General features: G+C 36.3%; 1 protein-coding gene across 2 annotated transcripts in view; it reads right to left on the bottom strand.

Annotated features, from left to right (window-relative positions):
• The window catches only part of SGMS2 (sphingomyelin synthase 2), a 37,008-nt gene that overhangs the window by 6,095 nt on the left and 13,990 nt on the right, over positions 1-16,923 (bottom strand). The window contains exons 2-4 of one of the 2 annotated variants that reach the window (XM_087724188.1): positions 10,629-10,707; positions 7,050-7,701; positions 1,624-1,741 (exon numbers count right to left, since the gene is read on the bottom strand). In XM_087724188.1, coding sequence (XP_087580314.1) covers positions 1,624-1,741; positions 7,050-7,504 — 573 coding nt within the window. In that variant the 5' untranslated portion in view covers positions 7,505-7,701; positions 10,629-10,707. Of the gene's footprint in view, positions 1-1,623; positions 1,742-7,049; positions 7,702-10,628; positions 11,623-16,923 lie in introns of those variants that run through there. The other variant, XM_087724189.1, reaches the window with a different exon arrangement.

The raw sequence follows: 16,923 nt of genomic DNA, 5'->3' as shown, positions 1-16,923 counted from the left end.
TACGAAGCAATCCATTTGGATCCTTGGCAGACAAGTTTTAGTCTGGGTTACAGTGTAGAAACTATACTGGTCATACTTATGGATGATCTTTGGAGAAGCTAGGTTTTGGGGAAAAGCAACCTTGGTATTCTTTGATCTCTTAAAGGCCTTTAGTCCATAACATCCTTCTCTGGTGGGCTGGAATAAGGGGAGACACTGTCTTACAATGAATCTCCTCCTTTGTAAAAGATCAATTCCAGTTGGTAGGGAAGGGGAAATCTACTTGTAGGTCTTTAATTTATGGACTGCCTCAGAATTCTCTTTTTACTCCAGTTCTCATTAATAGTTACATAAAATTGCTGAGGGAGGCCATCAGTAAAGATTAAACTTGGTGTCATCAATAGATGATAATACCTAGTTAGACATCTCAATTCTGGAATGCATCAGCAGTATGGAAATTCTGACCCAGATGTGCTTGTCAGAATAACTTTAAGTTTATCAGCCTGCTGATCCCAGAGAAATACTATTTTTCACTCTGAACTGAGTTTTGTTTTCCTGTTCAGAAGTAATTCATAATTTGGTGCTCCTCTTAATTCAGAGTTTCTTCTCACTAAGCAGATGGCTAAGACAGCTTTTGGACAGCTACATTTTGTGCATCAATTGTGGCTTCTGATGGATCAAGCGGCTGTTTTCACAGTCACTCACATCCTAGTCACTTGCTATTTGAAATACTATAATGAATTGCCCCTGAAGAACATTTAATAGCTGCACCTGGCACATAAAATGGCACCCTAGACTGTGATGGATTTTTCCTGATATACGGTACCTAAGTGACTCTGCTGCTTCAAAAACTGTACTGGCTGACAATTAGCTTTCATGTGCAATTCAAAGTGCCAGTTGTCACCTTTAAGGCTCTACATGGCTTTGGCCCTAGTTATCTAAGACTGCCTTCTCCTATATTCATTTGTAAATGTGACCAGATCGAATACGGTCAAATCCCTCCTGGTTGTTATCTTTATGAAACTGCTATCTGAGAAGGCCTTGGAAGCAGGCTGATAGCTTTCTCCCTTTCCTTGAAACTCCCTCCAAGTGGAGATTTCAAGACCTCCCTTCTGAGCTGTCAAAATGTATCTGCTCCATCTTGTACAGCAGTGGTGGGATTCAATTTTTTTTACCACCGGTTCTGTGGGTGTGACTTGGTGGGCGTGGCAGAGAAAGGATACTGTAAAAATCTCCATTCCCATCCCACACCAGGGGAAGGATACTGCAAAATCCCCATTCCCTCCTGATCAGCTGGGACTCAGGAGGCAGGGAATAGATGGGGGTAGGGGCCAGTTAGAAGTTGTATTTACCGGTTCTCCAAACTACTCAAAATTTCTGCTACTAGTTCTCCAGAACTGGTCAGAACCTGCCGAATACCACCTTTGTTGTACAGGCAGAAGGGATGCATTGATTAGAACTGGAATTTGTGACCACATGGGTTTTGCTTTCTCAATTTTTAATATTTTGATTTTGCCATTTAGAAAAAAAATGTATATGGAGGTGTCAGGTCTTTCCTGAAAGCCTTCAAGATTGGGAAGCATACAAATGAAATAGCATAATGATCTCTATGAAATTATTACAACTACATGCTAATAAATTTACCTTTGGAGCACACTGAAAATGCATTCCAGGTACAGGCAAAGTGGTGACATACATGGTAATGCACCTATAGAGGTACAAAGTTCCCAATATAAAAAAGAACCTTCGTCCTACTATTGATCTGAAATATAAACACAAACATATTGAGGTAAGAATTCTTGAGGCATAATGCTAGCAGTATACCATATTTCTATAAAAAAGGTTGTTACAATGGCAGTTATAACACAGTGGAATAAAATTTATTTAAAAAATATGAAGAACCACTTCCTGCTCCAAAGTTATGTTTTGATTATATTAGTTTCAGAAAGGTGAGGGGGGAAATCTACAATAATACCTTTCTTCTATATTTAGCTGGTGGCTATGAAAATCATAACATTGGACCTGTTTTGCACAACACAATCTTAGACATTACAGTAATATAAAACGACATCTGAGCATTTCATGGTAGAATTTTGGATTGTCAACAGTTAGCAGCATGCATACTTAGCATAGACTTAGCTTTTAAATAAGAAAAAAAAGAAGAACCTGCTACATTTCTTATTTTCTACTCTGTCTTAATGGAGAAGGTCCTTGAATGAGTTATTTCAACAGTATTATGAGCTGTGTTGGGATTCAATTTTTTTTACTACTGGTTCTGTGGGCATGGCTTGGTGTGTGTTGCAGGGGAAGGATACTGTAAAATCTTCATTCCCACCCACCTCAGTTAATAGATGGGGCGGGGCCAGTCAGAGGTGGTATTTACTGGTTGTCTGAACTACTCAAGATTTCTACTACTGGTTCTCCAGAACTGGTCAGAGCCTGCTGAATATCACCTCTGATTATGAGGTACCCTATCTCTCCAAAATATTGAGATGGGAAATAATCACCTTGCTTTCACCAATGAATTTGTTGGATAGGGTGAAGTAGGGAAATATTTTCATTTAGGCACCATGACATAAGAATGCATGAACAGAAGTGGTATTCTACCGGTTTGGACTGGATCACCAGAACTAGTAGCGAAAATTCTGGGTGGCTCCGCCCACCAACGCCTGGCTCTATGGCATCCCATTAATGCCTTTTTTCCACCAAAAATGCATGCGTGGAAGGATCAGCGCATGCACGGAGGTGGTGCGTGTGATAGAAGCGCACACTCACATTTGTGAACCGATAGGGAAGGTAAAAGTGTGTACCACCCATAAATTGTGCTCACTTTCTTTAAAGGTAACAGTATAATGCTACTGAAAACTATACAGCAACAAGTTCTACTGTAGTCAATGAAGCCTAAATCACATTTGGTTAATGCAAATAATCTGTACTCTCATAAGAATTCAATTTATATAAACCATTACAGATTCTATTATTAATATATATCTTAATGTGGAAACAAGAGTTATTTACAAAATATCAGTCAACATTTTTTTTTATTTCTAAACATATGCTTGCAGATATATCCATAATGTTGTTCTATTTCAGGGTAAGCAAGTTATGCAGAATGCAGAATGAAAGTAAGAAATATTAAAGCAAAGAAATATAGATAAAACCATTCAATATCCTATTAATATCTTTCTATTCTTTTAAACAATCCTTGTTCTCACCCTGCTCACACCTTGCTTCATACATTCTCTTTTTCTTTCTTTAAACTTCCTATTCTTTATTTTTGATTACCTCATCAACTTCAACAAGAACAATCCTCTTGGCTTCTCTTTCTCCCTGTTGAATTAAACTTCCTCCTTCATATATTTGTCTGACATTCAGTCCTAATTCATTATAAATTCAATCTGCCACAAAGTATTCCTTTCAAATTACTCATTTCTGTATTCCATTAAGCACCCGTTTATTCTTTTTTATACATTTTATTAACATTTTCATACAGAATAAAAACTAACAAGAACTAATACTGGTATTTAGAATGAAAAAAGGAAAAATTTAAAATAGAAGAAACAAGCAAAAGTAGAGGCACAGAAATCAAAGAAAAGAAAAATGATAAAGAAGTGACTTCCAATTTTCTTTTGCAGCAGTTATAAATATAATATAACCTCTTACTCTAAGGGTACAGCATTGTATACATTTAGCCATAATCTAATATTTTTATTCTAATCAAAATCATATATCATTCATAATATCATTTTTTCTATTTACCACAAAAAGTCAATAAGAGGTTAGCAGTAAATTTAGACATTGTTCTAGGGCTAATTAAAGCAATCAAATTGTCCATTTCAACAAGTTCCATCATTTTCACTATCTATTTCATATACATTGTAGGTAAAAACAAATCTTTTCACATATAATAGTCTCACTGCAATCATCATATATAAAAATGAAGCTCCATAATTTTTCTAGCTGCTTATCCATCCAAAGTCGCTGGTTTCAATGATATATGACTTTCTCTCCTTGTTTTTACATACACTTAGAGCTCATGTTCCCATTGCATTTATGTGTTATGGCTCACCAGCGGAGCTGGCAGCAGATTCGGACAGTGAGGAGATTCGGACAGTGAAGCAGAGAGGGGGGCAGAGCTGTATGTCAGTTATCAGATGCCTTCAGAGTCAGACATCAGTGAGGCAGACAAACAGCTGCAGCCTGTTCCCAGTGTACGCACGCACAAAGTTTCCAGACGAAGGGAACAGCTAAAGAACCGGGGTCGACTTGGGAGTAAGGCCACCAATGGACGAATGGCCCGTCCCAGAGGAAATAAAACAGGAGTGAAAGGGGAGTAGAGTTTGAAGGAGACAATTAGTTCAATTAATTGGCTCATGACTCTCCGAGACTCCTTGCCAAGTTTTGCAGATATTGGCCTGGTAGCTCTCTAAGCCAGATAAGGTCCATGACTGTAAATCTTCCCTGGAAAGACTTTGCTGCATGTGAATGAGCAGAATTCACAGTAAATTAATTAAAAAAGGTTTTTGTCAGGACCAGGAGTTTGCTTCATGCTCTTGGGAAGCCTAGGTCAGAACATTATGTTTCTATGAAATACCCAGTTTTAATACTGATATAACAAAGTGAGGTCTATTGTGTTATTTCTGCATACTTTTAGCAAATATCCATTTCTCATAACAGATCACAAATTATCTACTCCCATTCTGCCTGCATTTCCCCATCTTATCATTTCTTCATTCATTTTCCATCTTTTTTACTAGATTACACAAATTCATCTTTCTGATCTACTTTTTTGCCAATGATGTATAACTCATAATTATTCATTGAAATCTTCCTTGTCAAACATAGTTACATTCATCTTAGGTAATGTTTATATCTATGCTCCTTGTTGCATCATACAGTCTAACATCCATGACAAATCATCTGCTTACAGTTAAAACAATGCAGCATAATCTACATACAAAAGTACATGCACATCCATGCATCCAACCAACATATCTCAAATTACCCTATAAATATTTTATATATTCACACATAAAGGCCAACACACATCCAATAAACATTCCACTTATATTGCTCTTATGATGTGGTTGCACAGTGGTTAGAATTATTGCAGGATAACTCAGCTCACTACCATGAGTTCAATTCTGACCAGCTCAGTTGACTCAACATTCTATCCTTCTGAGGTTGGTGAAATAAGGACCCAGATTGTTGGGCGTAATATGCTGACTCTGTAAACTACTTGGAGAGGGCTGTAAAGAACTATGAAGCATTATATAAGTCTAAGTACTATTGCTATAGTAATCAGCAATCAACATTCATTCCATATTAATGCAAAACATTCTGTACTTCAAGCCTACTCATATTATTATATGCTTTCTCTAAATCAACAAACCTATGAAAAACTTTTTCTCATGTACATATTTCTCAATGTGCAACTTGAGAGCAAAATATTGCTTGCATATATCCTCCTGGCACAAAGCCATCTGCACTTGTCAAATGTTATGGTCACCTCTTGTAACTCAATCAAAACATTACCAAAGTCTTTCCTTTAAAAAAAAATATTTTTGCATTTATTCTTACTTTGTACAAGGAGAAGAGTAATGGCATTCTTCCCATCATCAAGTATTGATACAGTTTTCATGTGTGATAAGCAACTGACACAATCATTCCTTAAGCAAATCACACCCACATTTTAACATTGTTCCAGATGTAGCATGTGCCCAGGGTTGTTGAAATTGAGGTGGCATACTAGTTTAAATCATCATTATCATCACCATCATCATATTCATATCTATATGTTCACCGCTGCCATTTTCAACATAATCCCAGCATTTATTATAGGCTTTTCATCAAATATTTTGAAACAAACTTTTATATAATTTGCCTCAATCCCACTCTTTAACATACTTATCTTTTCAATACTGATCTATTAACTACTTCTAGCATTGCCCCATTTATCTGAAATTATTTCAGCATTTTTATTTTTCTCTTATTCTCATTTTTTGTAGCAATAACCATTTTTCATCCACAGCCTACAACATTTCATTTTGTTATTCCATTAAATCACCTTCCTATAATCATTCTATTTTCACGCTCTTCTCTTTTATTTCTTGTCTTATCAAAATGATCTATTTCTTGGTCATTAAGCTAGTCACTAAGTTGTCAAGCAAACCACACAGTCGTAAACTTGAGTTATTTTATCCAATGGGCATTTTTGCCATTAAATAGCATAAAATGTTGCAAAATGCAATTACAAGAGTGTGGGATTCTGCAACTGGTTGTAAATGCAAATAGGCTGCCCAACACCCACAAATGATCACATGACCACAGGGGTGATACTGCAGTGTGTATAAATAATCCTAAATCAAGAACTACCTGTAGATCATTTTCATTCAAATCTATTACAATCTTCCCCTTTCTCTTACTTTCACATACCCTTTATTTTCCCTTTATTTTCATTTGCTAATTCTTTTTATCCCTTTATTTTCATCTGCTAATTCTTTTCTTCATGCCTATTATCCTTTTTTTTTACATTCCAAGTCAGAATTCGCTATATGCCATAATCCTCATAAATAAGATACTAGATAGATATTGATCTCTGCCATTCATCATGGCTTCTACCAATTAAAGCTTTATTTATATGTTTATATCTATATAAATTTCTACATCATACAAGTGAATAAAAAAATAAAATAGGCTAAATTCCCAAATTTACTTTGATAAGCACGGTTTCAGCACATTCTATCCAGTATTCCGCCAATCCAAGCAAACCCCAATTTTACCCAAATCTGTTAATCTTATTCTGTGAAAATTACAATTAATAATCTACAAATTAGCTAGCCATATATTGTCAACATCTCTCCAACCTTGGAGGTATTTGCTATATTTTAACATTCAGAATGCAGATTCTTTATTTCTATGATTACTTTACTGCAATTGCAAAAATCTTCGTTAGCATTACAAATCTATTGATTTTTACACCCCCGTAGATCATGGTATACAGTGCATTTAAAAACATCTAAAGTTCTCTGTTTCCATAATAAGAAAAATACAAGAAAAAATATACTTACTTGTATTTAAGAAATAGCCATTGGATTATCCATATTCCAACAAGGATAATTCCATTTATTTCTGATACAGAAAAAGCCCATTCCACACGATCAATATAATCAAAAAATTTATCTGGCAATGGAGGGCTGAGCTCCTTGGAAGGTACCCTCTCATGTACCACTGTGATCATGACAGTTGTTAAAACTAAATTGAAGACAGCATATACAAAGGCAATGCCTGTTTTCCACCATTCCAAAGGAAACTTGTTTCTAGAGTCAGTGGGCATGGAAATTTGTACGTATTCTGGATAGTTTTTAGCACCTTTTCGCAAACCATTGGATAAACTCTTCGGTTTGTTGCTGCCATTCTTGTTTTCATCACTAACAGTCAGAGCAGGTCGAACATAACCATTGGAAGTTTCACTGGTCTGGCCTTCCATATGTTCTTCAAGCTTTGCTGTCTCTATGGTATCCATCAGGTTTAATATGTGTGATTAATGGATTCTAGTTGGATTTCCAAAAATAGCTTCCACTTCTTTTTTTTAAATCTTCCTCATCCACTTTCACCCACTTTTATTCTTTTAACAAAGCATACAGAAAGTATAGGTTCCACTTTGAGCTACAGCTTTGGTTCTTTGGTAGATTTTTCTTTTAAGGATCATCAACATGCTACCTGAAATTACATTTAGCATACAATAATTAGCACTGTTAGACATATATCCAGGTATAGCTCATTTTGCACTATAAAAGATATATAACAAATATATGGCAGGTGAGTGTGCTAATGTGTGCAATTCCACTTATCCAAATGGAGCTGCACATACGAGAACACTTGCACGCTCACACACTGCTTGTGCAGAACCATCCCTTCTGCCCCCAAGATTAGGTACTGTTGGTCTATGACCCAGCACCCTGCATGCTTACTGTTTCTCGGCATTGGGAATACATAACACCAATTCTGCAATCCCTGCACTGGTTGCCAATTAGTTTCTGGATACCTTTAAAATGCTGATGCTGACTGATAAGACACTTTATGGCTTGGCATGTGGAACAGCCTACTCCAAGCAGAATCACCCTGAGCCACTAATTTCTGCAGGGACACACTTGTAATCCCACACTTTTAGAAGGAAAAGTGTGGGCAAGGCTAAGAGGCATTGTTTTTCCATGGTAGTGCCAATATTTTAGAATCCCTTCAGACTTGCCCTCTCTCAGCAGGCTTTCAGAAAAAACTAAAAATGGAAATCCAAAATAAAAGCATGCATTCCCTTAATTTAAATGTTGTTCAAAACATTAAGCATGCTCAAAACATTGTGCCACCTTTTTAGTTTGTCTTTGTTCTTGGGATTTTTGTTATTTTTAATCAAATCATGGATGCTTTCACTTTTGTATATTAGAATAAGAGAATAACAGAATTGGAAGGGACCTTGGAGGTATTATGTACTCTGTAAGATGTTGAAAGTCATTAGATTGTGATAGGGTATAAGTTTAAATAAATAAATATAGAAATGACTACTGTTAAATTGAATTTGTTATGTCCTTATATTGCACAGTACAAAATGATTTTTGCAAACCTCTTTATATTTGTTGGCTTAATATACATTGGTAGTATTTTTTAAAAATATGTTCAAGCATTTAAAAAATGGAACACAATTGCATTGTACTTTTGCTTTGACCATAGGCTATTTTAGGATAAATGACTGATCTCCAAGTACAGCTTTCAAGACATTGGAGAATACAATCAGATCAAGGCAGAGCGAAGTCTTACCTCAAACCAAGCACTTTCCTTTGTACTATATAATCTATAAACATTAGCTATAAATCATTGTTTCATTTTATAAGAGATAAACAGTAAACTGATACAACTAATGAGTCACATAAACCATTATAATGGAGCGTACATTCAGATGAGATGCTAAAGGCTAGAAACAGTGGATTTCTTTCATGGTTTAGCTGCCCTCATAATTCATGCTATGCTTTGATACCCTCAACATATATGCTTCTGAATAAGCTATCTGAACTGTGACATACATATGTACAACCCATTAAAGGTAGTCCCTGATTAACAACAGCAATTGGGGCTGGAATTGCTGTCACTAAATAATGCAGTCATAAAGTGCAATGTCATATGACCATGCCACTTAATAATTGCAGTTCTGATACTCCAGGTTGCTTGTTAAGAGAATCCCACAAACTTAAGCAAATCTCATCTAGTTAACATTTGCAACATCCTGCTGACTTCCACATTGACTTTACTTGTTGGAAGGGACAGTGAAGATTGCAAATGGGCATCACATCACTTTGGGATACTGCAATGTCATAATTACATGCTAGCCACCGAGCACTCAGATCACAATTGTGTGACTGCAGGGTCTCTGTGTTAGCCGCAGCTACAAGGACTAGTTTCAAGTGTCACTCAGCACAATTATAAGTTGCTGAATGAGTGGTCATTAAAGTAAATACTGTTCCATTCTGATGAAAGCAATGCTAGGCATGGCAGAAAAAGACATAATAATCCAGACAAATTTGTGGCATTAATATCGCTAAAAATATTGTTTATACCAATGCATCAGTGTATACATTCATATTTTTGTATTCTTGCACAGTAATCATGCTTCTATCATAGCATTTCAATATAAATGAGAGCCAGTCAAATAGTGAATTTGGGCCAGTCCCTCTTTCTTAGCCTGCCTTGAAGGTATAGAAAGGGGAGTGGGGAATACAATAATGAATAATAATTTTGTTTTTAAAATTCTCATTTCTTTTTGAGGGTGCTAACAACTTTACCCAACAGCACTTTTGATAAACTTTTCTCTTCTCTCAATCCATCCACTCTATCTTCATATATTTATTTTGTACCTTGATCTTTATTCACTCTTTTTACGACTAAACTACTACAATGAATTTCTTTTGTACAAAATCAACTTTTATTATAATCAACATATTATACAGGTTGCACACTAAACAAACCACATTTATATTTTAACATTGGTTGCTATACTATCTATACCTGGAGCTCTTCTATTTTTCAGGCATAAAACATTCATTACTCTTCATTAATTGGTTTTGGGATGCTAACATACTATATATGGCATGTTTCAAATTCTTTCTTTGACCTTCCACTATTATTCCCAAATGTACTAAAATACTCCTTCCAGATTTCCCTCACTTAAGTTTCAAATTATTTCCTAACTTTTTTTTCTTAATTAATTTTGCATTGCTGGAGGTTCCTTCTTTAGACTTTTTCACTCCTCCATTTTTTCTATTTTTTCTCAAAAACACACTTCAACTGTTTTTCTGCTTCTTTTAATCTTAACTTATCCTTGTTGTCATTGATTACTTTTTATAGTTTCTTTCTTTCAATAAATCTAATACAGTATATTTCTATCATTTTCCTTTGTTATATCCCGTGTGCCATAAGCACAACCAAGGCTCAGTTTTACTCTAACCACATTCATGTGATTAGCGAGTCCTATCCTATCATAAGATAGGATCTCCACTTAGAGACTATCATTCAAATCAACATATCATCTCATGCATCCAATCAACGCTATGGTAAAAACAGAAAGCATGTATTTTATATTAGAGTAAGCATAGTCTTACCTGGATGTTAATTTCAAAAGATGTTGCTGGTCATATTCTGCTCCATGACAGTTATTTTATTTCTCAAATCTTTTAGCACCTACATGAAACCATTGAAAGAGAAGTTGAAAGAGATAAGGGGATGCAGTGATATAATATGTACTGCTCTTCATTTAATATACCGTAGGTAAGGCAATTCATGTTTATACCATTGCCTGGGCAAGATAATTTAGCTGCATGAAGATTAAAAGGCAGCTTTACTATTTGTGATTTTTTTTCCTCTTGTAAAAGTGATGCCTGTCATCTTCTAGAAAATACTGTATTCCTTCTAAATCATTCTTATATCTAGTGCAGTAATTAGAGGCCTAAAATAGTTTCTAGTGCTGAAACTTCCTTCCGTCTGTAGCAATGAATTAGCTGGAACAAACCTCCCTGAAGCTTTTATAAATGGCCAAACATTCTTCATAGTTGTGGACGCTTACTCAAAATGGTTAGATGTAGTCCTAATGACTTCAACTATAGCAGCAGCAGTAATCAAAGTACTATGGAGACTTTTCTCCATGCACAGTTTTCCCGATGTCTTGGTCTCTGACAACAGCCCCCAATTCACGCCCATGCCATTTGAGACCTTCCTAGCATCTCTGGGAATCAGGCATGCCCTGGCCGCGCCATTCCATCCGGCCTCCAATGGTCAGGCAGGGTGAATGGTGAGATCTGCAAAGGAGGCCCTAGCTAGGATGGGCCCTGGCAATTGGCAGAGACGAATCGACCACTGCCTATTGATCCAACACATCACACCCAGTGCTACCACTGGGAGAAGCCCCTCTGAGGTTTTCATGGGCCGCTGCCTAAGGTCTCACCTAAACCAGCTACATCCAAATTATTCCACCACATAACCCCCCCCCCCCCCGACTCCACAAGCAAAGTTCGATCCTTTTCCATAGGTGATTCGGTATATGCACACAACTACACAGGGGGAACGTTGTGGATTCCTGCCACGGTAATCGGAATGACACGTCCTCGATTGTATATAGTAGAACTCGAGGATGGTAGAAATTGGAGAAGGCACATTGACCAACTCCATAGCCGGATTTCCAATTCCAAACTTAGGCAACCAACACAACAGTAACTCCTGCACGATAGTCAAAGCCGCACAAAACAAAATAACAACCCCTCCACGTCCAACTCAATCCCGAGAATCTCGGAAGACTTATCTGACTTCGATGCAGGCCCGCAGCGAGCTCCGAGTGAGTTAACTCCAGAAGCTTGTTGCGCCCCTTCCTGGATTGGGATGCTCTGTGCACAGTCACTCATGCCCTCATTCTTTCTCACCTGGACTACTGTAACGCTCTCTACATGGGGCTGCCCTTGAAGAGCACCCAGAGGCTTCAACTGGTCCAGAATGCGGCTGCGTGGGTTATCATGGGGGCACCTAGGTGCTCCCATGTTGCACCCCTTTTAGACGGCCTGCACTGGTTGCCGGTTGTCTTCCGGGTATGATTCAAGGTACCAATTATGACCTTTAAAGCGCTCCATGGCTTAGGCCCAGGATACCTGCAAGACCACCTACTGCCACCATTGGCCTCCCACCATCCAGTGTGATCCCACAGAGTTGACCTCCTCAGAGTGCCATCGGCCAGACAGTGCCAGCTAGTGACCCCCAGGGGGACAGCCTTCTCTGTGGGAGCGCCTTCCCTCTGGAATGAGCTGCCCCCGGAGCTTCGTATAATCCCCGACCTCTGGTCCTCCTGACACGCCCTAAAAAGTTGGCTTTTCCAGCAAGCCAGCCTGGCCTGAACAAAACAAAACAAATTATTGTGTATACCCCTCCCTCCCTCCACCCCCCCCATCCCCCCTCCTCCTTCCCCCCCCGACTTCCCAGAACCCGTACACGGTATGGATTTTTAACTAACACAGTCTAAAATCTATTGAGAAAAAAGAAATAAAGAAATTAATGACATTCTAGATTGAACTTAGCTTCTTCTTACTGAACTGACTTTTAACAGTTTAAATCATTTCTGATCTTAAGCATAGGCTAACTGGAATTTCTTAGTCCCGTATTTATTTTGTATATAGTCAATCCATTTTTTCCAGTCTCGTTTATATCTCTCATTTGAATAATCTTTGAGATATGCCGATATTTTAGCCATTTCAGCTAAGTTTGTTACTTTCAATGTCCATTCTTGGATTGTAGGCAAATCTTCCTTCTTCCAATATTGCGCCACCAACAATCTTGCTGCAGTTATCAGGTGCATAATCAAATTGGTCTCTACCACTGTAAAATCAGTACATATACCTAGTAAAAATAACTGAGGAATAAACTTTATCCTTCTTTTAAAAACATTTTGCATGACCCACCATATTTTTATCCAAAATGCCTTAACCTTTTGGCAGGTCCACCATATATGATAATATGTAGCATCGAGAGAACCACACCTCCAACATTTAGGCTGTACATTCGGATACATAGAAGCCAACTTTTTAGGATCTAAATGCCATCTGTAGAACATCTTGTAAAAATTTTCTCTCAGATTTTGAGCTTGTGTAAATTTCACATTTCTTACCCAAATTCTTTCCCATGTATCCAACATTATTGGTTCCTCAATATTTTGAGCCCATTTTATCATACAATCTTTAACTAATTCTGTTTCCGAATCCATCTGTATTAATACATTATATATCCTCTTTATATGCATTAAGCTTTGATCTCTTATTTGTTTAAACAGATTATCCTCAACTTGAATAAAACCAATTTTTTGATCTATTTTCCACCTAGCCTGTAATTGCCCATACTGGAACCATGTTTGAACTACCTTCTCCTCTTTTAATACCTCTAAAGATTTTAATTGTAATACCCCCCTTTCCGAGGTAAGAAGCTGTCTGTAAGTAAATCTGTCCTGTTTTTGTGCTGTATTCATATTTTCAATTGCATGTCTAGGAATTGCCCACATGGGTATCTTGTCATTTAATTTATATTGGTATTTCTTCCAAACCCGCAGTAAAGCATTTCTTAAAATATGACTTTTAAAGTTCTTATCCAATTTTTTGTTGAATAACAGGTAAGCGTGCCAACCAAATACCAGATCGTGTCCCTCAATGTTCAATATTCTATCATTGGTTAAATGAATCCAATCACTAATTACAGATAATGCCACTGCATCATAGTATAGTTTTAAATTAGGTAGTTTCAGTCCTCCTCTCTCACGTACATCTTGCATTATTTTCATCTTTACCCTCGGCTTCTTTCCTGCCCACACAAATTTGTTGATACCCTTCTGCCATTCTAAAAGGTTCGCATCTTTTTTAAGTATAGGTAACATTTGGAAAAGAAATAAAAATTTTGGTAAAATGTTCATTTTCACTGCCGCTATCCTGCCCAGCAAAGATAAGTGCAATTTCTCCCATTTTTTCATCTCTGTCTGTATGCTATGCCAAAGTGGTTCATAATTATGCTTATATAACTTCCCATTTGAAATTAAGATGTTAACTCCAAGATATTTGACTTTTTTAACTACCTCACATCCTAGCATCACTCCTAATTCTTCCTTTTGTTTAATATTCATATTTATAGCTAATGTTTTGGTTTTTCCTAAGTTTATTTTAAAGCCAGACACTTGACCATATTGATTAATCGTATTCATTAAAACCATACTGGATTCCTGCGGTTGTTCCAATATTATGACCAAATCATCCGCAAAAGCGCGGACTCTATATTCTTGCTGCCTAATCTTGATCCCTTTTAAACCATCCAAGCCCCGTATTTTATTCAACAATACTTCCAAAGTTATAATAAACAATAATGGGGACAAAGGACAACCCTGTCTTGTACCTTTTCCAATTTGAATAGAGTCTGTTAAACTTCCATTGATTATGATTTGTGCTGTTTGCTGTTGGTATATTGCTTTAATTGACTGTAAAAAATTATCTCCTATCTGCATTTTTTGCAATATCTTCAGCAGAAATTGCCAGTTAACTCGATCAAAGGCCTTCTCAGCATCCAAAAATATAAACGCAGCAGGGATCTGGTTGTTCTTTCCCAAATATTCTAATGCATTAATAATTAATCTGACATTACTTTTCATCTGTCTCCCTTGTATAAAACCTGTTTGGTCCGTATGTATCAATTGTTGAATGACCAACATTAACCTATTTGCTAATATTTTAGTAAAAATTTTATAATCTACATTCAGTAATGAAATGGGTCTATAATTTTTGGGTTGAGTAGTATCTTGATCTTCTTTGGGTATCAAAGATATAAACGCTGTCTTCCAAGATGGAGGGACTTTACCTTCCGTTTGAATCATATTAAATAATTCTCTAAGAGGTTCTACCATTTCTAACTGTAAGTTTTTATAGTAAACCGCTGTCAAGCCATCTGTACCTGGTGCTTTCCCTGGCTTTAATTGCTTAATTACCTGCAGGATTTCCCCCGAGGTTATTGGTTGATTCAATTTTTGCCTGTGTTCTTCTCTAACTGAAGGTATTTTCTCCTTGTCTAAATATTTGTCTATGTCTAAACCATTAATTTTATCCCCTTTATACAGTTCTGTAAAAAATTCCCAGAAAGCCTTTTGAATCTCTTCCTGTTGGAACACCTCCTTCCCTCTGTAAATCAGTTTAGATATATTTCGAGTTTTCCTTTTTTTCCTAATCTGATAAGCTAACCATCTGCCAGGTTTGTTTGCATTACAAAAAGTATTGTGTTTTGCATATAATAAATTAGTAGCTACCTGGTCAGAGATCAACATGTCAAATTGAGATTTTAATATGTTAATAGTTTCCTTAACCTTTGTATCGTCTGGTTTCCTTGTTAACTCCAGCTCTTTTCTCTTAATTTCCTCTTCCAGTTCTGTTCGTTTTAACCCTTGCTTATTTCTATGTGTTTTATTTATATTCATCAAAACTCCTCTCATATACGCTTTGCTTGCATCCCATACAAATTCCATAGATGTACCCTTATTCATATTCAAAACAAAATATTCAGATAGTAATTTTTTACAATCATTAATATAGTTTTCATATCTAAATAAATTTTCATTCAGTCTCCAAAACCTTCTTGCCTGCACTACCCTTCCCAACTCCATCCAAACTGGGTTATGGTCCGAAAGGACTCTAGCTGCAATCTTTGTTTTCTTGACCCTAGAAAGCAAATCATTAGTGGTTAGAACAAAACAAATTATTGATTATTATTAATTTTAATCGATTTTTTTTAAAAAAATGTGATTGTTAATCTTAATTAGGTCTGTTTTGGATGTTCTATTTAATTTTCAATTTTCATCTGAACCAGTCTGAATTTGTAGGAACCCACTTCTGGAGTTGCTGCTTTAGAAAAATTCATTCCGTTTTTTTTTCTTATAGTTTTAATAATTCAACCTTAAATGACATTGGGCTACTTTACTATTTCATGGCTACAGGGATCAGCATTGCAATAATACCTAATTGAAAAATGAGAAGAGTTAGATTAGTCATAATCATTAAAAGGAGGAACATGAGCTGAGTAATATGTACTTTCATTTACTTCACCTAAAAAGTGAGTCAACAACCAGTGAATGGAATAGTTGTCACTTACATTTTTGTTAAAGGAGTGGTGACTGAACTATTTTTAGGATGTGTCATTTATATTTATTATTGCTATGGGATGTTATCAAGTCACATAGGAATATAGCACATTCCTATAAATTTCACAACACCTAACATTCATTGCCAAGCACCTGCATTAATCACTTCATTTTTTATAAATAGATCAAAGAGGTATTATATGCTACTACAGAGTACTTCTTAAGTGACACTATTGTCCATTAAATGTGGTAGGAAGATACCAGATACAAACTTTCTTTCCTCCAGCTATTTTTAAGAATAGGAGCTGCATCTTCATTGTTAATATTTTTAAAAATTGTTAGAATCTTGGCTCTTTAAGCAGATATTTGGGAACTAGGAATGTGTTAAATAAAAAAGAAATATATGGGACTATTATTTATTTTGACTTTATGAATTAATTGGAATGTATAATATAATTTTATAGATTGCATTGCTATTTAGTCTGGCATACATTATATATTTTATTATAAACAGCATCAAATAACAAAGGTTAAGGCTGCCAGAAGAGGAAGAACTGGAACTTTGTATCTCCCTCAACCCTCAAAGTGATAAGTAGAGAAGTAATATAGTAGTACAAATATATTCTTGAGGCCTATTCCTCAATTTTCATGTGAAAACTTCCATGCACAACTTTGGAAAGAAACTTTCCTAGATCAGCAGCTGCCTTGCAAAGGGCCAGGTTGGATATGCTGGTTCAGCAGTGGGACCAAGAAGATAC

This window comes from Thamnophis sirtalis, unplaced genomic scaffold (genome assembly GCF_051295495.1).
Source record: "Thamnophis sirtalis isolate CommonGarterSnake01/CBP01778 unplaced genomic scaffold, rThaSir2_p1.2 scaffold_10, whole genome shotgun sequence".
Lineage (NCBI taxonomy): Eukaryota > Metazoa > Chordata > Lepidosauria > Squamata > Natricidae > Thamnophis > Thamnophis sirtalis.
Note: the sequence above shows the minus strand (reverse complement) of the source record. Positions and strands in the feature narration are given on the sequence as shown.